This window comes from Mustelus asterias, chromosome 15, assembly GCF_964213995.1.
Source record: "Mustelus asterias chromosome 15, sMusAst1.hap1.1, whole genome shotgun sequence".
NCBI lineage: Eukaryota > Metazoa > Chordata > Chondrichthyes > Carcharhiniformes > Triakidae > Mustelus > Mustelus asterias.
In genome coordinates, this window is record NC_135815.1 from 16,731,382 (window position 1) to 16,756,583 (window position 25,202).

Genomic DNA, 25,202 nt, shown 5'->3' on the forward strand with positions numbered 1-25,202 from the left:
AGTTTCTGCTCCGCGACTGAGTCGCGGAGCAGAAACTGTCCCTAATCTGAGTCGCGGAGCAGAAACTGATAGCCAGGTTCCGCACACACAAGGACGGCCTCAACCGGGATATTGGGTTTATGTCACACTATTTCACATAAATATTTCTGCTTTTTTCCTCCTGAGTCTTTATCATGCGATCCTAGAATCAGAATTTATGTCACACTATTTGTAACTCCCACAGTTGCGTGGACCTGCAGAGTTTCACTGGCTGTCTTGTCTGGAGACAATACACATCTTTTTAGCCTGTCTTGATGCTCTCTCCACTCCCATTGTTTTGTTTCTTAAAGACTGGATTAGTTGTAAGTATTCGCATTCCGACCATTATTCATGTAAATTGAGTCTGTGTCTTATAAGTTCTGTTTGTGAACAGAATTCCCACTCACCTGAAGAAGGGGCTCAGAGCCTCGAAAGCTTGTGTGGCTTTTGCTACCAAATAAACCTGTTGGACTTTAACCTGGTGTTGTTAAACTTCTTATTCTGTCATCAAGCCAATTTTGTATCCATTTAGCCAACTCACCCTGGATCCTGTGAGATTTAACCTTGTGCAACAACCTACCATGCAGTACCTTGTCAAAGGCCTTGCTAAAGTCCATATAGACAACATCAACTGCACTGCCCTCATCTACCTTCTTGGTTACCCCTTCAAAAAACTCAATCAAATTTGTGAGACATGATTTTCCATTCACAAAGCCATGCTGACTGTCCCTAATCAGTACTTGCATCTCTAAATGCCTGTAGTATGGACTACAAAAGTACATCACAGCCAAATTCAGAGTAGATTTACCAGGATAATGCCTGCAAAGACTTGAGATACTAGAACTATTTTCACTGGAGCACGTAGAGCAAAGAGGAGATTTAATAAAGAGGTTTGAAAATTCTGAAGAGTTTTGAGAGAGCAAACACTATTTCATTTGGTTTGTGAATCTAAAGCGTGAGCTGTTACTGAGAAGGTGAGAGAGGAGTTAGGAGCATTGTTTTTGCACAGAGGACTGTTCATAGAATCCCTACAGTACAGAAGGAGGCCATTCGGCCCACTGAGTCTGTACCAACCACAATCCCACCCAGGCCTTATTGTCGTAACCCTCATTTACCCTGCTAATCTCCTTGACACTAGGGTTAATTAAGGCAGAGATCATTGCGTTGTTTAAAGCAATATTGGATAACTATTGGAAGTAGAGCAAGCGGCAGAGTGTGGGCATGGGATAGGTTTTGTACATATTAGGATGGAGAAAATAACAATAAAAGTAACAAGACTTTTAGGTACACCAGGACAAGGAGGCACAGAGTCAAGTGCCATGAGGAACAAGTTTAGCAGAGGGCTGGGGGTTGTACTTCGAGTAATTAAAACTGCAGGAGGTTGCAATGAGGGGGTTGATTGAGGCCAGGAGACTGGATTCGTGAAATAAATAGTGAGATTCAGTAATGGAAAGATTGGAGTGTTGATATTCTGGAAAGATTTGACCAAACCTGCTGGAAAAACTGCCTTCTTTCTCTCAAACTTATCTTGTGAATGAAACATCTATTCCAATAAGATTATGAAAACCTCCCTGGTTTATTTAAGACTTACTTTTGCATCAGATTGAGCACACTTCTGTGAAGCTCCAGTTAAAAGAACAAGTAAAATTTCCAACACAGAATGAGGAGAATTCTTTTTGTAACAATGCTCTGATGACCTAGAACACAACGCCTGAAAGCGGGATGGAAGCAGCTTCAGTAAAGAATTTTAAAAGGGGACTGGTAACATTTGTAGAGTAATTTTTAAGTTTATTTATTAGTGTCACAAGTAGGCTTACATTAACACTGCAATGAAGTAACTGTGAAAATCCCCTAGTCGCCATACTCCTGTTCGGGTACGCTGAGGGAGAATTTAGCATGGCCAATGCACCTAACCAGCACATCTTTCAGACTGGGGAACTGGGGAAAGGCGGGAAAGTTGGACTCACTGGAAAGCTCTTTCAAAGGGCTAGAATGATGGGCCAAATTGCCTCTTTCAGGGCTGTCTGATTCTATTATGGACAAAATGTTTATTTTTCCATCAGCAAGAGGGAAATGATAATGTTAGGTGCTTCCATTTGTAAATGTTAAACATTGCTGTATGGATACATATTTAGAAAGTAATTAAAGATAGCAAATAAACTGTTACCAATTTTATGGAGAAGGAAAGCATTTGGGAAGCTACAGCTGTTGTGCGTTGACGCCCACTGTCTCGATATCTCCATGGAGCCTATCGCTGAGGTAGTAATGAGTTGCCAGCATGGCTGTCTACTATTTTAACAGCCATCAATTGGTATGTTGCAGAACACTGTTAGAAATCCACAGACGTCTGACATCAGAAGCCAATAAAATTAAATGCTTCCTGTGACTGTGACCCTGACTTGTATCAATAAACAACCTGCGGCAGAATTTATTCTTTCAATTACCCTCGTAAAGGTGATGAAACACTAAATAAGTTTCTCCATCAAAACAAAAGCTGTTTCCAAAACAAAAAGTTGTTCCAAAAACTTGGTGCACAGCAGGAGAATTGCACAGGCTGAAAAAGAGCACGGTTCATCTCTTTACGGGGAACACTTTCTCCACTTTCTGCATCTTTTGCGGGCACGTATAGCTCGTGTTTTCGCAGCTCCTCCTCACTTTGTACATCCTATGCACGGGCTGAGAAGGAAAGAGAATGACGTGTCCGCTGACAGCACAGTTCACAGGATGGGCAGGAGAGGAAAGGAAGCGGTTTCTCCAGTGTAAACATGGATTTTTCCCACCATGGTGATCACCCAGACTTGGGTGGGAGATACTCCCAGGGTGCCTTCTGTTACGAATCAGATGGGAAACTCCAAGGTATTTTATGAAGTTAGCCTAGACCCTAACTTTTACATTTGATTTTGGTATTAGAATGAGCATAAGATGTTTCACTCCAGGTATGATTCAAGTGACCCACTAGGAAGCTTTTATCAAATGAACTTTATTTAAGAACAGTTAGAGTATGACGAAAAGAATTAGCATAACTTTTATCAATTAAAATACTTAAACATGACAAAGTATAATTCTTAACAGCTAGCTATCTCTATTGTTCCAATTTAGCAGTATTCCCCCATAGACATAAATCCCTTCTTTAGAACCACTTAGCACAGAAAACGAAATATGCTTACGAGGTGCTAGATTTCTGGCCTTTTAACACTTCTGGAGAGTGATCCAGACAGACACTTGTCTTCTAATTTTCATGCAGCAATGTTCAAAGAAAGCTCTACCCCAAACAGCAGAATCTCAGAGAAAGAGACATTTCTTGGCAGATTCCGGGCTCCACTTCGAACAAAACGAGAGATACAGAGAAAGCAACCTCCCTCTAAAGATCCCTAAAGGGGACTACCTTGAGTTCTCTGTGAAAGCCTAGCTGTATCCAGTCATATGACCTTACCTATCAATCAGCCTACTCTACAATATCCCAGGGGAAAACACAAAATAACAGAACCCTGCATTAGTTCAGATTTTTAAAAAACACTGTAGCAATTAAGAACAATTATGCTGCTGTAGTAACAACACAGTGTTGCTGTATACAGACAGAATGGCTCCAATTAAAAAACAAACTGCTTCAATACATCCTGCACAGAAAACATGACAAAGACATTTCTTAAAGGCACAGTATCCACATACTTCTTTGTACTATTTTGATGATATCCTTTGCATGAACTTACCAGTCTTTCCCTGCATTTTGCATCCAATGTTCTTGTATAATTATATTATAGTCATTTACGGGATGTGGGCATTGCTGGCTAGTCCAGCATCCATTCCCCAACCCTAATTGCCCGTGAGAAGATGGTCTACTTAAACTGTTGCAGTCCCTGTAGTGCAGGTACATCCACAATGCTGTTAGAGAGTGAATTCCAGGACTTTGACCCAGTGACAGTGAAGGAACAGTGATACATTCCCAAGTCAAGATGATGATTGACTTGGAGGGGAACCTTCAGGTGTTGGGTGTCTCCTGACCTTGTCCTTCTAGATGGTAGTGATCATAGGTTTGGAAGGTGCTCCTAAGGAGCCTTGGTGAGTTCCCGCAGCGCATCGTAGATGGTACACATGGCTGCCACTGTTTTTCAGCGGTGGAGGGAATTAATGTTTGTGGAAGAGGTGCCAATCAAGCGGACTGCTTTGACCTGGATGGTGTGAAGTTTCTTGAGTGTCACTGGAACAGCATTTATCCAGACAAGTGGAAAGTATTCGATCACACGCCTGACTTGTGCCTTGTAGATGGTGGACAAACTTTGGGGTGTCAGGTGGTGGATTACTCGCCACAGGATTCCTTGTGTTTAACCTGCTTTGGCAGCTAGCATATTGCTAGTCCAGTTCAACTTCTGGTCGTTGGTAACCCCCCAGGATGGTGATATTGGGGGATGCAGCGATGGTAATGCCACTGAAGGTCAAGGGATGATGGTTAGATCCTCTTTTGTTGGAGATGGTCACTGCCTGGCACTTGTGTGGTGTGAATGTTACTTGCCACTTGTCAGCCCAAACCTGGATATTGTCCAGATCTTGCTGCACTTGGACAGGAACTGCTTCAGTATGTGCGGAATCATGAATGGTGCTGAATATTGGGCAGTCATCAGCAAACACACCTACTTCAGTACTTAGGAAGGAGTGAATTGAATTGGATGAAGACTGGTATCCATGATATTGGAGACCTCCAGAGGAGGCCGTGATGGATCATCCACCCGGCACTTCCGGCAGAAGATTGTTGCCAATAGTTCAATCTTGTCCTTTGCACTGATGTGCTGGGCTCCCCCGTCATTGAGGATGGGGATATTTGTGGAGTTCTTTCCTCCAGTTGTTTAATTATCCACCACCATTCACGAGTATAGGGGGTGTAGGAGTAGAGTTAAGAAAGAAATCAGGAGGGCAAAAAGGGGACACAAGATTGTTTTGGCAGATAACGCAAAGGAGAATCCAAAGAGCTTCTACAAATACATAAAGGGCAAAAGAGTAACAAGGGATCAACAAGGTCATCTATGTGCGGATCCACAAGAGATGGGTGAGATCCTAAATGAATATTTCTCATCAGTATTTACTGTTGAGAAAAGCATGGATGTTAGGGAACTTGGGGAAATAAATAGTGATGTCTTGAGGAGTGTACATATTACAGAGGAGGTGGTGCTGGAAGTCTTAAAGCGCATCAAGGTAGATAAATCCCCGGGACCTGATGAAGTGTATCCTAGGACGTTGTGGGAGGCTAGGGAGGAAATTGCGGGTCCCCTAGCCGAGATATCTGAATCATCAATAGTCACGGGTGAGGTGCCTGAAGATTGGAGAGTGGCAAATGTTGTGCATTTGTTTAAAAAGGGCTGCAGGGAAAAGCCTGGGAACTACAGGCCAGTGAGCCTCGCATCTGTGGTGGGTAAATTGTTGGAAGGTATTTTGAGAGACAGGATCTACAGGCATTTAGAGACGCAAGGACTGATTAGGGACAGTCAGCATGCCTTTGTGAGTGGAAAATCATGTCTCGCAAATTTGATTGAGTTTTTTGAAGGGGTAACCAAGAAAGTAGATGAGGGCAGTGGAACTGATGTTATCTACATAGACTTTAGCAAGGCCTTTGACAAGGTACCGCATGGTAGATTGTTGCATAAGGTTAAATCTCACGGGATCCAGGGTGAGGTATCTAAATGGATACCAAATTGGTTTCTTGACAGAGGGTGGTTGTAGAGGGTTGTTTTTTCAAACTGGAACCTGTGACCAGTGGTGTGCCTCAGGGATCAGTGCTGGGTCCACTGTGATTTGTCATTTATATTAATGATTTGGATGAGAATTTAGTAGGCATGGTTAGTAAGTTTGCAGATGACACTAAGATTGGTGGCATAGTGGACAGTGAAGAAAGTTATCTCCAATTGCAACGGGATCTTGATCAATTGGGCCAGTTGACTGATGAATGGCAGATGGAGTTTAATTTAGACAAATGCGAAGTGATGCAGTTTGGTAGATTGAACCGGGGGCAGGAGTTACTCAATTAATGGTAGGGTGTTAGAGAGAGTTACAAGACAAAGAGATCTAGGGGTTTATAGCTCCTTGAAAGTGGAGTCACAGGTGGACAGAGTGGTGAAGAAGGCATTCGGCATGCTTGGTTTCATCGGTCAGAACATTGAATACAGGAGTTGGGACGTCTTGTTGAAGTTGTACAAGACATTGGTAAGGCCACATTTGGAATACTACGTGCAATTCTGGTCACCCTATTATAGAAAGGATATTATTAAACTAGAAAGAGTGCAGAAAAGATTTACCAGGACTTGATGGATTGAGTTATAAGGAGAGGCTGGATAGACTGGAACTTTTTTCTCTGGCGCGTAGGAGGCTGAGGGGGTGATCTTATAGAGGTCTATAAAATAATGAGGGGCACAGATCAGCTAGATAGTCAATATCTTTTCCCAAAGGTAGGGGAGTCTAAAACTAGAGGGCATAGGTTTACGGTGAGAGGGGAGAGATACAAAAGTGTCCAGAGGGGCAGTTTTTTCACACAGAGGGTGGTGAGTGTCTGGAACAAGCTGCCAGAGGTAGTAGTAGAGGCTGGTACAATTTTGTCTTTTAAAAAACATTTAGACAGTTACATGGGTAAGATGGGTATAGAGGGATATGAGCCAAATGCGGGCAATTGGGATTAGTTTAGGGGTTTTAAAAAAGAAAGGACGGCATGGACAAGTTGGGCCGAAGGGCCTGTTTCCATGCTGTAAACCTCTATGACTGGTTGTGGCAGGACTGCAGAGCTTAGATCTGATCTGTTGGTTGTGGGATTGCTTAGCTCTGCCTATCACTTGTTGCTTATGCTGTTTGGCACGCATGTAGTCCTGTGTTGTAGCTTCACAAGGTGGTACCTCATTCTTTGGTGCTGCTCCCAGCATGGTCTCCCGCACTCTTCATTGAACCAGGGTTTATCCCCTGGCTTGGTATCTGTGAGGTACGATTCTGTCAGCATGAAAATGTCAAGCTGCTCCTTGACTAGTTTGTGAGACAACTCTCCCAATTTTGGATCAAGTCCTCAGGTGTTAGTGAGGAGTACTTTGCAGGGTTGACAGGACTGGGTTTGCCGTTGTTGTTTCTGGTGTCTAGATTGATGTCAGCTGATCCGTCCAGTTTCATTTATTTTATTGTCTTTGTAACATTTGGATACAACTGAGTGTCTTCTGAGGCCATTTCAGAGAGCATTTAAGTGTCATCTGTGGGTGTGGCGTCAAATGCAGGCCAGACTAGGTAAGGACAGTAGATTTACTTCCCTAAAGAACAGTAGTGAACCAGATTGGTTTTTGTGACAAGTGGCAATGGTTTCATGGTATATCTTAGACTTTTTCATTGAATTCAAATTCCACCATCTGCAGTGGTGGGATTCAAACCCGGGACCCAGAGCATTTCCCTGGGTCTCTGGACTACTAAAAGCAAAATACCGTGGATGCTGGAAATCTGAAATAAAAAATAGAAAATGCTGGATAAGCTCAGCAGGTCTAGCAGCATCCGTGGAGAGAGAAACAGAATTAAAATTTCAAGTCCTTTTCTTCTCTCTCCACAGATGCTGCCAGATCTGCTGAGATTATCCAGCATTTTCTGCTTTCATCCCTGGATTACTAGTCCACTGACAATTCCACTGCACCACCGCCTCCCCAATCCATTTGCTCTTTTACTTCCATGTAAAGATTTCAAAATCTGGATCTTGATACATTTCTATTTTTATCATGCGCATTCTCTGTTCCAAAAGTGTAAAAAGTCATTCACCCATGTTAAAGTATATGGCAGACTCTCTCAACCTACGTCCACCCAATGTCTCCTTTGTCTTCCTCAGTTTGCCATGCCTTGCCTCTCTATTTGGTGTCATTAGTCAACATTATTATTCCAAGCTGCCTACGGCAGAATCCTTCATTTACATAAATATGTAACACACATTTATACACATTAAGTTATCAGACAAGATGCAGAGCCCAAGGGCATATTCATGGCTACACTGTCAATCTGAGGAATTGTTGGTTACCTTTATTCTACATTTCCATCCCTCAGCCAACCCCCAATCCGTGCTATCTCTGAACTTTTATTTAAACCATGGGTCTTATACTCTCCAATGTGTCACTTTGTCAAAGGCTTGCACTCCCTTTGTCTAAGCTCTGATAATTTCCTCAAAACAACTGATTCACTGAGATAAGCATGACATTCTGCCCTTTACAGAACTAGCTCACAACAACTCTTCCTGATTTTGATCTCGAGCCGTTTTTCCAACTCATGCGGGGATGCCTGACCTCCAGTTGCCTGACTCATCCTGTTTCCCTTGTCAAACTTAACCCTTTGATACAACTCCAGTTTCCAAAGGAGGTTAGAAGTTTCTAGCTAGTCCCTCTGCTATTTCATCATGTTCCTGTCCTCACTTTTCTGAACAAGAGACCAACCACGCCCACGGAATAAATTGGCCCTGATAAAACAGGTTAGGTTACACATTGGATTTGTGTGGAAATATTGGGTAGAAATGAGGCAAGGACTTTGAACCCTGGATGCACTGTGGGAAGCATGAAATCTCACCACAAAACAATAAGCCTACATAGTGGTAATTGAGTCTGTGCCTATATATGCCCTGTTTGTGAACCCAACTCTCTACTCACCTGATGAAGGGGCAGCGCTCCGAAAGCTCGTGCTACCAAATAAAGCTGTTGGACTTTAACCTGGTGTTGTGAGACTTCTTACTGTGCCGACATAGTGATGAGGTGTGTGAGGTTGTGTAAATTAAAACTTGTACCGTGACTGTCTTGATCTTTAATGCATTTTCACTGTCAATACAAGAGTGGGTAAATACGCTATGTGGTCTGGCACTGAACCTTACAGGCGAGAAACAAAAGCCCTGGATTTGGGTTGAAGTAGCTGAGGAGAGTCAGGGTGATAGTGATTATAGTACAGCTGCCAGCAATTCTATATTCAGAGGCTGCCGGGGGGAGAATGGAGGGGAGGGAAGAGGGGAAGTATGAACTGGAGTTCCTGCTCCCTATCGTTAATTAATGGTCTCTGTTTGGAATGCACTTGGTGGCTCTGTGCCCACGCCAGTGTCCCGTTCAAACCACCCCTTCCCTAAGCTCTGGAATTCCCTCCCTAAACCCCTCTGACTCTCTACCTCTTTTTCCTCCTTTACGAAGCTCCTTAAAACTCACAGATTTGACCAAACATCTGCCCCAATGTTGCCTTATGTGGCTAGGTGTCAAATTTTGCATCATAAGCTGTCCTGCGATGTGCCTTGGGGCATTTTACTATTTTAGAGGCACTTTATAAACAAGAGTTAGTGTTGTTGAAACGGTTCCCGAGAACTCAGTGCCAAGGATCTCGCATCAAAAACAGCTGGATTGGCGAGAGACCAGGCTGGATGTCCACTTTGTCTAAACAGCCACACAAATGGCAGCTTTGATGCCGCAACCATCACCATTTGGCATCCTCTACATGCCAGGCTTCTGACTCAACATCTTAATTTTTAATAAGCAGTGCAAGGGAAGGCCCCCTGCCCTCAGACAACATATGCTCACAGAATAAGCAACCTCTTTTACTAATAAATCCAAACAATAACACTTTGCGAGGGTGTAGGGATTACTCCAAGTTACAGTTTTTGCAGATGCTCCCCACGTTCACTTTTTAAAAATCGTATTTTTCCAAGAGCTTTCACAGAAATGACCTTAACACACCTTTCCGCAAGGTGATAACAATGCAATGTACCTGTACCATTTAGTTAGTCTCCGTTTTGGATTAGCAGATACCACGCAATGCAACCAAGGCCCAAGGGATACAATTAATTGCCGAGTTTCGGGGGGGGGGGGGGGAGGGAGAAAAAAGCAAGAAACCTCTTCAATATATGTGATGCAAGTTACATTTACCATTCACATCATGGAATCTACATTCCACCGTAAAAATATATGGATTGGAACACAAAGGAAGGAATAGTAATTTCCTGCACAAGATGAAATTCTGGTGACTGTAGAATGAAACAGCTGAATAAGAATTAACACTGTGCGACCCACTTTCCAGCCTGCACTGCGATTATGCATGAAGCAAGTGGAGCAAAATCTTCATGTTAATTCATTCGCTTCGCTGAAATACAAAGGGCAAATGTGTCAGGTTCTGAAATTATGAATTTTAGCTACAGAAATGCATGTAGTTTCAAGAAAATCAACATAATTTGATTTGATTTAGTGTTGTCACATTTATTAGTATACAGTGAGAAGTATTGTTTCTTTCGTGCTATACAGACAAAGCATACTTTTCATAGAGAAGGAAAGGAGAGTGTGCAGAGTGTTACATTCATAACTAGGGTGTAGAGAAAGATCAACTTAATGCGAGGTAGATCCACTCAAAAGTCTGATGGTAGCAGGGAAGAAGCTGCTCTCGAGTCGGTTGGCACGTATCCTCAGACTTTTGTATCTTTTTCCCGGAGGTGGAAGGTGGAAGAGAGAATGTCTGGGGTGCGTGGGGTCCTTGATGATGCTGGCCGCTTTTCCGAGGCAGCGAGAAGTGTAGACAAAGTCAATGGATAGGAGGCTGGTTTGCCTGAGGGACAGGGCTTCATTCACGACTCTTTGTAGTTTCTTGCGGCCTTGGGTAGAGCAGGATCTGGTTGTATCCGTGATACAACCAGAAAGAATGCTTTCTATGGTGCATTTGCAAAAGTTGGTGGGAGTCGTAGTGGACATACCAAATTTCCTTAGCCTCCTGAGAAAGTAGATGGGCTTTCTTAACTATTGTGCGGCATGGAGGGAGCAGGACAGGTTGTTGGTGATCTGGACACCTAGAAACTTGAAGCTCTCGACCATTTCCACTTCATCCCCATTGACTGGGGCATGTTCTCCATTACACTTCTTGAAGTTGATGACTATCTCCTTCATTTTGTTGACACTGAGGGAGAGATTATTGTCGTCACACTAGTTCACCAGATTCTAAATCTGTTTCCTGTGCTCTGTCTCATCATTGTTTGAGATCCGACCCATTACGGTGGTGTCATCAGCAAACTTGAAAATCGAGCTGGAAGGGAATTTGGCCACAGTCAAAGGTGTATAAGGAGCACAGTAAGGGGCTGAGGACACAGCTTTGTGGGGCAAGGAGGCCATTCAGCCCATCAAGTTTGTACCAACTCATATCCCGGTTTACCCCATAACCCTATGTATTTACCCCGCTAATTCCCCTAATGTACACATCTTGGGACACTAAGGGGCAATCTAGCATGGCCAATCCAACTAACCTGCACATCTTTGGGCTGTGGGAGGAAACCGGAGCACCCGGAGGAAACCCACGCAGACACGGGTAGAACGTGCAGACTCTGCACAGGTAATGACCCACGGCTGGAATCGAACCTGGGTCCCTGGCGTGTGAGGCAGCAGTGCTAACCACTGTGCCACCATGTCGCCCAATTGATTTGATTTATTGTCACATGTATTTACAGTGAAAAGTATTTATTGCGTGCTATACAGACAAAGCATACCGTTCATACAGAAGGAAACGAGAGTGCAGAATGTAGTGTTGAGGAAAGATCACATCAAGATTTGAACACTTCGCTGCTCGTTTCATAAATCATCAAACCAAAGAATTTCTCAAGTAGGCAAGCAACTAATGCGGGCACACCCTGCTCCACAAACAACAATGTATTGAGTGGTGTTGGTGGGGGGATAAATGTTGGTCACAGTCCCGGGTTAAACCGCCTCTGCTCTTCTTTACATAATGCCATGGGGGCCTTATACATCCACCTCAAAAGAGAGATATCTAACAGTGCAGAACTCCCTCAGTACTGTACTCAGGCTTAAGTATCAGCGTGAATTTACGCACAAATCCCTGGCCTGGGGCCTGAATAAACAGCTTTCTGATTCAGAAGCACAAAGGCTAAAACCGAGCCACGGCAACTCGGATTAGGTCCTTCAGCAGTTATAAAAGGTCCCTCATCATGTGCAGTGATTTATGAAGTAGGTCAGCAAACATGTTGGATAAAGGAAGATCCTGTCTAAATAAACTTTGAGGAGGCACTTGATAAGGTTTCACACAAGAGGTCATTAGCAACATGTAAAGAATTGGAGGCAACATTGCAGCATGGGTTGGAAATTAGTATGTGAGTAGAAGACAGAGAGAAGGGATAATAGAAACATGCTCTGAATGTTGGGATGTGACAAGTGCTCATCCCCAGGGATCAGGCCTCATCTTTTCACTATACATAAATTAATGCCTTGGGTGAAGGTATAATGAGTGTATGAGGGTGGCACAGTGGTTAACCACTGCTGCCTCACAGCACCAAAGATCCGGGTTCAATTCCAGCCTCAGATGACTGTGTGGAGTTTGCATGTTCTCCCCGTGTCTGCATGTGGTGCTCCGGTTTCCTCCCATAGTCCAAAGATAGTGCAGGATAGGTGGACTGTCCGCCTGAAATTGTCCCTTAGTGTTCCAAGATGTGTAGGTTAGGGGGATCAGCAGGGTAAATATGTGGGGTTACAGGGATAGGACCTGGGTGAGATGCTCTGTCCGAGTCAGTGCAGACTCGGTGGGCCGAATGGCCTCATTCTGCACTGTCGGCTTCTATGGATTCTATGATGTCCGACCTCTCAGGTGCTACATTTAGAAAGCAGAGCAAGTTGAGTCCCATTTGGGTGTCCTACTTTAGCAAGGATGTCAAGGTATACGGTACTTTTTTCTCTAAGTGCCTTCTGGTCTCTAAACCAACTAGTGTTAGTTGTTGAAAATGATCAAGTCAGAATCGGTAAGGGGAAAGTCAGAAGGCAGTATGATTCATAGCTGTATTTCTGTCCTAGGTTTAAGGGAGGATTTACTTCTTCTAAGATCTTGTATTAGAATATTTCTAAGGCAAAAGAAAAGTTGAATAGTCCTCCAAAATCAGGCTGAAATCCCTTCAAGTCTCATGAGTTGCCTTTCAAGAACAAGACTTCATTATGTTCACTAAAGCTCCCACATCTTGTAATTCGTAGACGGCTTTAAATGATGCTTAACTTCACCGTATGTCCTCTCTGTACAAAATGTTGAATTACTCGAAAAGATTCTTCGATACTTATCGAAACAAAAATTTGTTAAGTATTGAAACCACAGTCAATATGAATTAAATATGGCAAAATATCAAAATGAATAATATAATAGTCAAGAAACTAAATAATTAGGTAGGAGGTCCATGGATTGTTCTTTTAGTTCCATGACGGTTTCAAGAAAAATAACTTTAATATTTTCACGAAACATTCCCACATAATTTAATTTCCGAATTTACTTCCACCCATAAATCTGTAGCTGGTATAAGTTGTGATCTCCAGGTTTTCATTATGCCTTTCCTGATGGTAAAACAAACATACCCGTTTTCACCCACACAGGCTCTAATGAAATAGCACAGGAAGAAAGAGTAGACAACAAATGGGTTCGAATGGGACATTATATCCTGTACGGCCATGGGTCCGTCTCGTAACAGCTCACCAGCAATATTAGGACGTGACCACAGTACACTAAATAGTTATCGTCATACCCTCTCCAACAATCACTTGGGTATTAGGACCAAATAAACAGTCCCTGCCAGGAACATACAAGATTGCACTGTAGAATCAGCCTGTGCCATTTTCAGTTTCGAACGGTTCCCAAATTAGGTCTTTTGGAGATTACTATTTTCCTTTCAGCATCTTCCATGGCACTCAGCAAGTACATTTCCCAATGAGTAATTTATCTCTACTCCTTTTAACAATGAGACTATCCAAGAAAGTTATTCTGCTGCTTAAAAGAGTGGACTACATGCAACGACTGTGTACACCTGGAAATGATCACAATCCACAAATATTCATGCTATTCGCTGATTGTATACATTTCCAGACCACAAAAAATAGACGCATTGGGCAAGATATACGTTTTTTCAAAAAATGGTGATGAGGTCTGCAATACCTCAAATATTTTTCATTTGTAAAATCTTCCTTTGTCTCTCCATTCCGCACATTTTAATTGCCTAGACTCTTTAACCAGAAGGGAGGGCGCATGATTTGTTCCTAAACCTTCACTAATGCTGCTCTCAGGGAATAGCAAGTGACCACAGATTGCCCACCATGTATTTTCCGTTTCCCCATTCCCGTGGGGAAATGCTTCCGTTCACTGCTGCACCTCAGCAGATGTGGCTGAGCTCTGGGATGCAGGGGGAAGTAATGATCAAACTTGTGTCCCACTATCACAACTCTGCCTTGTGTAAGCTTGCCTCACGTGCTGTGAAGACAAATTGTGTGCGGTTCCCTTGTCCAAATCTGTAGTCAAATATCCAAGATGTGCAGTGATGTGGCGTTATAACATTTTGTGTAATTATAGCTCATCTCAGATTATGCATGAAGTTTTTTTTATTTTATTACAGAAATTGCATTGAATGGGATTTGCAGGACAGAAACGGATCATTTGACCCTGACCGGTGTGTGCTGGTGTTAATGCTCCACACAAAAGTAAAAGTTTATTTATTAGTGTCACAAGTAAGGCTTACATTAACACTGCAATTAAGTTACTGTGAAATTCTCCTAGTCGCCACAGTCCGGCGCCTGTTCGCGTCAATGCACGAAACCAGCACGTCTTTCAGACTGTGGGGGGAAACCAGAGCACCCAGAGGAAACCCATGCAGACACAGGGAGAATGTGCAAATTCCACACAGATAGTGACCCAAGCCGGGAATCGAACCCGGGTTCCTGGCACTGTGAGACAGCAGTGCTAACCACTGTGCCACCATGCCGTCCCACAAGCCTCTGCCCACATTACTTCATCTAACCGTATCAACATATCCTACTATTTCTTTCTCCCTCATGTACTTAACTAGCTTCCCCTTAAATGCATTTGAAAAGTTAGTAGCCATTTCAAAATTGTACAATATTTAACAATAACCTTTTCATTTTGCTTCAGGGAAGGAGGGGTTTAAGTGACTGGTGTCTTTTTGGACTGGGGAGTGTGCATTTGCAGGTCTGAGATGTTCTCGCTGGAGAATGGAACAGTTTTCCCTCTCACACATCCACAGTAAGCATCAAGGATTGAGGACAACAACCTGTATTTATATGTGCCTTTAACACAATAAAGTGGCCCAAGGCACTTCACACAAACATTAGAAAGCAAAATTTAACACAAAGCCACATAGGACAATATTAAAGGAAGAGAGAGGGGGTAGAAAGGCAGAGTGATTTAGGGATGGAATTCCAGAGATTGGGGCTTTGGCAGCTGAAAGTGCAGCTACCCTATGTGGGGGGATTAAGTGTCTTTAAGACTGAGATAGATAGGTTCTTGATCAATAAGGGGATCAAGGATTATGGGGAGAAGGCAGGAGAATGGGGAAGAGAATCATATCAGCCATGATTGAACGGCAGACAGACTCGATGGGCTGAGTGGCCTAATTCTGCACCTATATCTTATGGTCTTATGATTAAAATCAAAGCTGCTCAAGATGGGCGCAGTTATCTTGAGGAGCTGAAGCAGATTAGAGAGATGGGGTGAGGCGAGGCCATGGAGGAATGTGAAAACAAAGATAACAACTTTAAAATGAAGGTGCTGCTTAGACCGGTGCCAATGTAGACCAATGAACACAGGGGTGATTGGTGAATGGGACTTGATGTGAGGAAGGAAATAGAAGCAGTTTTGCTCGACTTTAGACTTACAAAGGGTAGAATGTGGGGGGCCAGCCTGTGGTGCATTGGAATAGTCAAGTTCAGAGGTAGCAGTAGGCATGGATGAGCAGTTCAGTGCAGATGAGCAGAGGCAGAGGCTGGGTCCGCCAATGCTACCAAGGTGGAACGAGGTGGTCTTCGTGATGGCACGAATATGTGGTCGGAAACTCAATTCAGGCAAGCAGTTTGAGAGTTTAGGGACAGTGAACGAGTTGAGATATGTGATTGTGAGGTACATTCGGGCGATGTCAATGTACATGTGAAAACTACTGTGTTTCTGGATGATGTTGCCAAGGGGAAAACATGTAAATAAGAAATGAGGAAGAGGCCAAGGATAGATCTTTGGGGTATCAGAGGTAACAATGCCCGAGTTCTTTATTCTTTGGCTATGATTAGATAGATAAGAATGGAACCAGATGAGTGCAGTTCCACCCAGCTGGGCCACAGTGGAGGAAAGTAGTATAGTTAATTGTGTCAAAGGCTGCAGATTGGGGTAAGAAGTATGAGGAGGAATAGTCTTGGGATAATAGGTCAAGTAAGCAACAGACAGTGGCAGAGTAATGTTGTATTGACTCCAACAAGATATCCTCACAGCTCTGATTAAGGTTGGCAATTCAGGAACAAATTAAGGGCAGTTTGGTGCAGGGTCCATATCTACTCAGAATTGGGTTAAGATTAATGACTGTCAGTGAAGAGACTTTCATCCCATCAGTCTGAATTGGACACTGGGTTCCACAACAGTAATGAGACGAGTGACTGATCCGTTTGCTGGATTTTATCGGTGGTTCTAGTTGAAGAGGAATGCTGGCCGAGGCAGAGAGCCTCTCTGCTCCACTTTGAATATCGTCTGAGGAATCTTGCTACCAAAAACTTCAACGGTGCAATAAACAGGCAGGATCTAAGTTTAATGGTTTTTTTTGACAATAAGCCAACATTGCAGCAATCCTTCAGTACAGCACTGGACTGGCAGCCTAGATTGCAAGCTCAGGTCATGGTATGAGGCTCAAATCAATTAATTTTCATGCAGAGGTTTACAGTGTCACCAACTGAGCACCAACACTATTACAGTTCTGTGCCTTGACCCTGTCACTTATCTCTTAACCAATGCCACTAAAAACAATTTGTCTCTCTGACTGTGTGAAAATTGGCTGCCACATTTACCTAGATGACAACTTCAATGGATGTGGGACATCCTGTGGTGAAGAAAGATGGCATATAAATGCAAGTTCTTCTTACTGGCATATTACTTCATAGAACGCTTCAGTAGACATCAGTATCTGCGCCTCACTGATGTATCTTGCCACTTAATTTTAACCCCCAGAATCTAAGCCCTGTTGGCATACAAGGAAATTATTTCCTTCACTCGACTTCTCGAAAAGGAACTTTAAAATATTTGAATCACTGAGTGAAAAAAGTTCAAATCAAAGTGAGTCCGTGTTAACTTTCTATTCTTCAGTAGCAACGGTGGAGTCGGCAGGTTTCCTACACGACTGAGTGGGTGAGGCGCACAGGAGGGCTCATTCAAAGGATCAGGATGTTCTATTTAGCACCACAGGATCTATAGCTGTAGGTCATTGCTCAGGATGTTGCTTCGTACAAACTGGACCTTGTAACTTCCCAATTTCCCTTCCACCCCAGATAGATAGGGATGTGCTGACACATATCCTGCCTCACATATCCCCGTGTTGCACGTAAAGTGTATGAACACTTGTAACGGCAGTGGGCGCAGTGTCCTACCTGTGTCTGCATCATTGCACGCTCAATCCGACGGGAGCTACCTTTCTCCAGTTTTGTTCTCAACATCAGTGTGGTCACTTGAATGGCCCAGAACTTTGGCTGAGACAGAATATACTGCAACACAAGAAGAATTATATACAAGAAGCTTTAAAAGGAAAAATAATACTGCGTTCAGAATTAAAATTCAATAAATAGAAAAGTTACAAAAATTAAAGCAGACTCTTGGACTAATTTACTGTTTGGTGTTCCTTTTCAGAACAGAATATACATTTAATTCCAATTTTATCAGAGCATTATAAATAAACAATTATTCTTTGTGTCAAGAAGTTGATGTTCATGAGATTGACCTACCACATTTCAAAGATTTCATAGAATCCCGACAGTGCAGAGGAGGCCATTCGGCCCATCGAGTCTGTACTGACCACAATCCCACCCAGGCCCTATTCCTGTAACCCAACACATTTACCCTGCTAATCCTCCTGACACTAGGGTCACTTTTAGCATGGCCAATCAACCTAACCCACACATCTTTGGACAAAATCAACATACAGGTAACACAAAAATCAAACCCCATTAATGTCAGCTTTTGAAACATTCTGATCTCAGTGGATCCGCTGCTACCTCACAGCGATAGGGACCCGGGTTCAATTCCGGCCTTAGGTGACTGTGTGGAGTTTGCATGCTCTCTGCGTGGGTTTCCTCCCATACTCCAAAGATGTGTGGGTTAGGTGGATTGGCCAAGCTAAATTGCCCCTTAGAGTCCCAAGATGTGTAGGTTAGGTTAGGTTAGGGAGATTAGCGGGGTAAATGCGCAGGGTTACGGGGATAGAGTGGGGAGCCTGGGTCAGATGCTCCGGCAGAGAGTCGGCGCAGACCCGATGGGCCGAGTGGCCTCCTTCTGCATTGTAGGGATTCTATGGTTCCATGACCCAATCTCATCCGATCTTTGTTATACCTAATACGGGTAACCTGTTTGAGGGAATAACACAGGATGGCCCTGGCTCCCTTACGTACAGAAGTTAGCAAATTAAAACATAACGTACTATTTTAAGAGCAACATTATATTATCAAAACTTGATGCTCTTCATTATGTGAGCAAAATGAGATTTTATTCCTGGTGTGCCATGGATGGATTTGGAGAACTCTAACGACCAGTTTCAATGGACAAACCAGAGAAACAAATCCGTTTATTGGCCTTTTCTTAACCTTTAAAGTACAAAACGAATCCAGCAAAGCGGCACAATGCAAACAAACCAACCCATACGCACAGGGGTCCCTTCCTCCTCCTCAATGAGGGTTTGACCCAAGCAATTCAGGCTTCCAGCCATGCCTCTGAAAGGAATTCTCAGTTCTTAAGTGGGGGGGTTAAACAGTAAACCTTAGCAGGATGCAATTCTACAATTCAATAGCCTTCCACTCAAAGCCTATCTCACACACAAAGCATGGCAACATGCCACTACAATATATCTGCAACAGGATCAGGAGAGACAGAGTAAGGGGACAGATAAGTTTTATTAAAAAAACACAATTTGAGATAAGAAACGTGCATGACTTCCAATGAACTAATATTGACTTCAGGTTACTATGAAATAATTGATAGATACCTTGACCCAGGGGAAATAAAATGTTGTCAATGCCTTAAAAGGACCACCCAAATGCCCTATGTTTATAGAATCCTACAGTTCAGAAGGAGGCCATTTGGCCCATTGAGTCTGCACCGACCATAATCCCACCCAGGCCCTATCCCCGTAATCCCATGCGTTCAGCCTAGGAAGCCCCCCTGACGCTAAGACTGTGCCTAACCCGCACATCCTTTTGGAATGTGGGAGGAAACCGGAGCACCCGGAGGAAACCCACGCAGGCACGGGGAGAATGTGCAAACTCCACACAGACAGTGACCCAAGCCGGGAATCGAACCCGGGTCCCTGGCATTGTGAGGCAGCAGTGCTAACCACTGTGCAGCCCCATACTTTATGCTAAAGTATTTCTAAATATCATTGACTTGGAATTTGTGTCACTTGGCTTGGCTATTGGGAATTCCACTGCGTAAGTCTAAGACAGTCACTCTAATCAGTTTCTCTTTAAAAAAACCGCATAACAGTACAAAATGGGTAGAATTGTTGGAGTGTGCTGAATACACGCTCAAAGGGAAAAAGAAAGGGTCTGAGGAAACAGGGTAGAGCTAGCAGTGCATGAGAAAAAGAGATAGCTTCCCACACATCCTGTTATTCCAAGCACAAGGAGACTCCCATCTTCTGCAGAGCTAATTTTGTTCACAAGGAAGTCAGCACTATTCGTCATGTACAACCCAACATCCTTTAACACACTGAAAGAAAATTCCCACATTAAAGTGCTCCAGTTGATTTGGGATAATGATTAGTTGTGGACATTAAACAATCTGTCAATAATGGATCCAAAAACATCCGAAACCAAACTAAGTCTAATAAGAACCACAGTGTTTATTGGAAAGTGAGTCATACCCATAGGAATTGCTTTCTGCCAGTAATGGTTCTGCTTGTGCAATTTATATGTATATTTTTTTACACATTGCTGCACAGGTTTCGCTTGGTACCATGTCCAGCTGCAGTAGCACTAAACTATATTTCATTGTGTTCAGTTACCAAAAGCTGCCCAATGGGACAAAGCGCAACAAATTTCCCCAACTCTAATCGTGCATAACTTAGACTGTACATTTACCTCACAAAGGAAGAGGAAAGAACGGTGAGGAAGGGGTTAGGGAAAGAAGTTTAGTTAGAAGGCATCACGCAGGCTCATTGGAAAACCATGTTTGAATCATAGAATCCCTACAGTGCAGAAAGAGGCCGCACGGCCCATCAAGCCTGCACTGACAACAATCCCACCCAGGCCCCATTCCTGTAACCCCACGTATTTACCTTACCAATCCACCAAGAGGCAATTGAGCATGGCCAATCCATCTAAGGAAATCGGAGCACCCGGAGGAAACCCACGCACAGGGAGAACGTGCAAACTCCACACAGATGGTCACCCAAGGCCGGAATTGAACCCGGGTGTGAACTCTGATGGTGTGAGGCAGCAGTGCTAACCACTGTGCCGCCTATTGTTTGGACAATGAGTAGATCTGACCATGGGGATCAGTGATGAAGCGTTGGGGGGGATTTTTTGGGCAACCTGGCGGAGGCGGCTCCCCATTGGCCGGCGGTGGGATCTTCTGGTCCCACCATTGGCAACGGCGTTTCCTGTTGACAGCACGCGGGAAACCCACGGGGGGTGAACCGTCACTGGGAGCAGAAATGATCCCACCAGTGTGAATGGCCAGAAGATCTGGTCCAAAAGTTTTCTCTGTCCAATCAGAGCATTTTTATCACACAACTGCGATGTTCTTTTCAACTTTACACAGCAGCCATCTTAATGGCTTTTGTGAGAATTCCAATTTAGGATCAAACTATGCTAAACATTGGGTTTGCCCCCATGAGGAACAGAGCTACACCTGCAACCATTTTAGATGGGTCTTTATAATCAAGGGGGAGCAAGATCCTAGTGATCCTAGTGATCTTCCAAGATGTGCCCTAAAGCTGAAAGTATGTTGTGCTGACTCAGCATTACCCAGTTTCCTTTGTAAATCTGCAGCTTGCTCAACTCAATCCAATTCCAAGGTGACCTCAGAGGTTCTTCCATTTGTGGAGTTCTATTTGGGTCCAATGGGAATTTGATATCCAAAGTATGACATTTTTGGAGCTATGGCTCCTATTGATTCACCGGGAAGCAAAAGACAGCTGGTCCTTTCCAGAGTTCTGTCCTCATGAGTCAGTTTTTTAATGGGTTTTCTTACTGGTCATGCAAATGTATATTAGAGACCAGTATCATCAGCAGTTTCTCAATGATTCAGAGGAAATGTCCAATAATTATCAGCTTAAACATCAAATTATCTTTTGGCAAATCCACTGTCACTCTAAGCTATCACTTGACCTTATTTCTTGTATCGTCCTCCATCATTAATGTATCACTTCGCTCCTATAACCGCTTGTAAATTTGTGAGGCCCCTGACCGTAAGACTATATTGAAACACTGGCACAATATCGAAATTATAATGGAGAAAGAACTTCAGCTGTGTCCCGCTGATCATCCGGCATCAGCCGGCATCTCCACATCCCGCTGATCAAACCAGGGATTAAGGTTATGCTAACTCTGGAAGGAAAATGGTCTGTGCAGCATAAAGCTGAAGTAGTCTCAGCTTGTATTTTAGTTTGTCTTGTCGTGAGATTGAATGCACAAGTGATACCCAGTAGATATCATTCAGCAGATCCAAATATCTTGACAGCTGTACAAAAAGCAGCAAGGAAAAGCTCTGAAGTGTAAACAAAAATATCCATGACCTTCTGTTCATTAACACTTGCAGGTAACTCACCTGAACCAGTGAGCGCAATTCTGCTAGGAACCAAGTGTTAATTAACTCAAATTAAATGCTGTCAGTATGCAGTCAACTTTACTTACTGTTTATATGTGGAACTATGGAACTGGGAGCGGCTCGAGCTTTGCTCAGTTTGAAATGCCCGGAAGGGGAGAAATGCAAGGGAGTGCGCATGAGCTCACTGTGTGCCTTGAGCTTCACAATAAAGAATAGCTTGGCTTTAAGCACTGAGTTTTATTGAGTGGGAGCCTGCCCATCAACTCCTGTAGACAACAAAAACATACCTACAGCCAAAGTTAGTTTAGTGACTCCAGTTTTCCCATCCTTGCATGTGTGAGCTTATCTGCACAGTTCACTTAGTCTACTCATATCTGCCTTCTGCATAAAATTACTTCACTGCATATTTATTATACGTCTTAGCCCATAGATTGTTATCATCAAGTTTTCTAACTGTTCATAAATCCCTCTCGTTTCCCCCAGTCTTTCAGTGATATCTTCTTTACAATGCCAAGTTTTTGCATAATGAAAGAGTCTGGGTGGCACATTAGGATTGCATACTGTCCTACTTCCCCAATTGTTAATAAAACCCTGTCATTATTGCATACCCTCTATTCTATTGGTGACATTTTGTCCACATTGCTGTTGCGTACAAGGAAACTGACTGGGTGGCATACCAGGATCGGGCTTTTTTTGCAGGGAGCTCGTCTTAAATCCAGTAGAGACAAGCAGAACTAAAGTCTTCTCTCTGCGTATACTCGTAGAGTCTGGACAATTTCAAAGTAACTCCTCTAGATTCTGCCCCACAGCACAAAGCCACAGCCTTGCTTAGGAATGCCACGAGTTCAGCAAGAAGAAACAGTCATATTGTTGCAGTTAGTGATATTGGCTGGGCAATTGTAGAGCTGAAATAAAGCTATCCTATATGCGCTTGAGAATATTTCACGCTGACATCGGCTTGCTAAATTGCTCATGCAGAAAGCTGGCTCTGACCCGATGGGCTAAATGGCCTCCTAAATTGTTAAACCAAACTCTCTCACCCCAGAGGATAGTTATCGCTCAAAACAAATAGACTGCAAATTATCAGAGTAATCCAGGGCTTTTAGGCTTAAAGTCACACTCCTAATTCCATTCTTGACGTGGCAGTACAGTTGATGTCATATTTACTGCCCATCTGTAGCTGCTAGGTAGTTTGTTAAATTACCTGAAAGGGCTTTGACAATCAATCTACTGGGTACAATCCAGTAGCTTGCATTACTGCTAGTTCTTGAATTGTTGGATTCTGTATCAAGGGGCGGCACAGTGGTTAGCACTGCTGCTTCACAGCGCCAGGGATTCAGGTTCGATTCCCGGCTTGGGTCACTGTCTGTGTGGAGTCTGCACGTTCTCCTCGTGCCTGCGTAGGTTTCCTCCGGGTGCTCTGTTTCCTCCCACAGTCCAAAAGACATGCTGGTTAAGTGCATTGGTCATGTTAAACTCTCCCTCAGTGTACCTGAACAGGCGCCGGAGTGTGGCGACTAGGGGATTTTCACAGTAACTGCATTGCAGTGTTAATGTGAGCCTACTTGTGACAGTAATAAATTAACTTTAACAGGATATGATTTGAACCCGTCATCCTGAGATTGTTAGTCCAGGATCATAACCACTACCTACCCTTACATTAACAGCACAACTGTTCCTTGCATGAGTGGTTCATTGCGCTGTGGAGTGTAGGAAAGGAAGACCCACTAGAGTTTGCCAATACATAGGGCTGAAGTCCCTGTACAACCTTTTGTAAATAGCCAGAGGTTATCTGTCCACAAAAGTGGCAAACTCAACCTCTGGCCATTGACAGAAAGTCTGAAAAGAGCTTGCGTAATTGAAATACTTTTTCAGCTGGCGTGTATTACTTGGATCACAAACCAATAATATGAGGAAAGTTGCTGCCAAGCCCAAGATGGGGAGATACTGTCCAGAACACTCGTTGCACAGTCGCAGCTATTGCTCACATGTGCCCACCCACTGGTTTTCAGCAATTCAAATCAGTCACGTTCTTCCGCTCTTCCTACTCAAATGAGTCAGTGACCTGCTCATCCAATCACGCCCACACCACTTTCCTTTGCCAGTCACATATTCCTCTTAATATTCCATCTCCCTAAGTCAGTCCACCCATAATATGCAATGTTTGTACTTGTGGCAACACCATCATGTTCACTTTCTTGCACTAATCGACTGTGGTGGGGAGGCAATGGCCTAGTGGTATTATCGCTAGACTATTAATCCAGAAACTCAGCGAATGCTCTGGGGTCCCGGGTTCGAATCCAGCCACGGCAGATGGTGGAATTTGAATTCAACTAAAAAAATCTGGAATTAAGAATCTATTGATGACCATGAAACCATTGTCGATTGTCGGAAAAACCCAAGTGGTTCACTAATATCCTTTAGGGAAGGAAATCTGTTGTCCTTACCTGGTCATAGAAAGCGTCATAGAGGTTTACAGCATGGAAACAGGCCCTTCGGCCCAACTTGTCCATGCAGCCCTTTTTTGATAAAATCCCTAATCCCTGGTCTGGCCTACATGTGACTCCAGAGCCACAGCAATGTGGGTTGATTCTCAACTGCCCTCTGGACTAAGGATGAGCATAAATTCTGGCCAGCCAACGATGTCCATGCCCCACAAATGAATGAAAAGAAACTTGATGCTCTTTTTCTCTCTATTGTTGGTGCACAAGCTCCAGAGGTGCTAGCCCAACAAATCACTCTTCATGTATGAGTAGTGGGCACTGGTTGCTGCTTCAAAAGTGAGGACGAAGGAAGCATCAGGCCAAGCAAAGTCCTATCCCATTCCAACATGGCTACACTCAACACACTTTCTAGCAGGGAGCATCAAGGCAGTGAAATTCGGTTGAGTCCACTATGACTGCAGTGCACCATCCTCCTTGACCTGTCTGCAGCCTTTGGAATGGTTGACTGCATCATCTTCCTCCAAAGTCTTTCCTCTAGGGCAGCACAGTGGTTAGCACTGCTACCTCAGAGTGCCAGTGACCTGGGGTCAATTTCGGCCTTGGGTGACTGTCTGTGTGGAGTTTACACATTGTCCCCGTGTCTCCGTGGGTTTCCTCCGGATGTTCTGGTTTCCTCCCATAATCCAAAGATGTGCAGGTTAGGTGGATTGGCCTTGCTAAAGTGTCCCTTAGTTTCTAAGGTGCGCAGGTTCGTAGAATTGGCCATGTGTGGGGTTATAGGGTTACGGTGGGGGATAGGGCCTAGGCGGGATGCTCGTTCAGACAGTCGGTGCAGAATCAATGGGCCGAATGGCTTCTTTTGCACTGCAGGATGCTACAGTGCACTATGTTTTGTCACTATGATGACAAAAACTCGGTTGATCAGCCATGCTAAATTGCCCTTTAGCCTCAGGTGGATTA

At 43.7% G+C, this 25,202-nt stretch overlaps 1 protein-coding gene across 1 annotated transcript in view; it reads right to left on the reverse strand.

Moving 5' to 3' along the window:
* ttc27 (tetratricopeptide repeat domain 27) overlaps positions 1 to 25,202 on the reverse strand; it is a 215,152-nt gene that overhangs the window by 91,639 nt on the left and 98,311 nt on the right. The window contains exon 10 of the mRNA XM_078229562.1: positions 17,412 to 17,525. Within this exon, the coding sequence (XP_078085688.1) occupies positions 17,412 to 17,525 (114 nt within the window). The remainder of the gene's footprint in view (positions 1 to 17,411; positions 17,526 to 25,202) is intronic.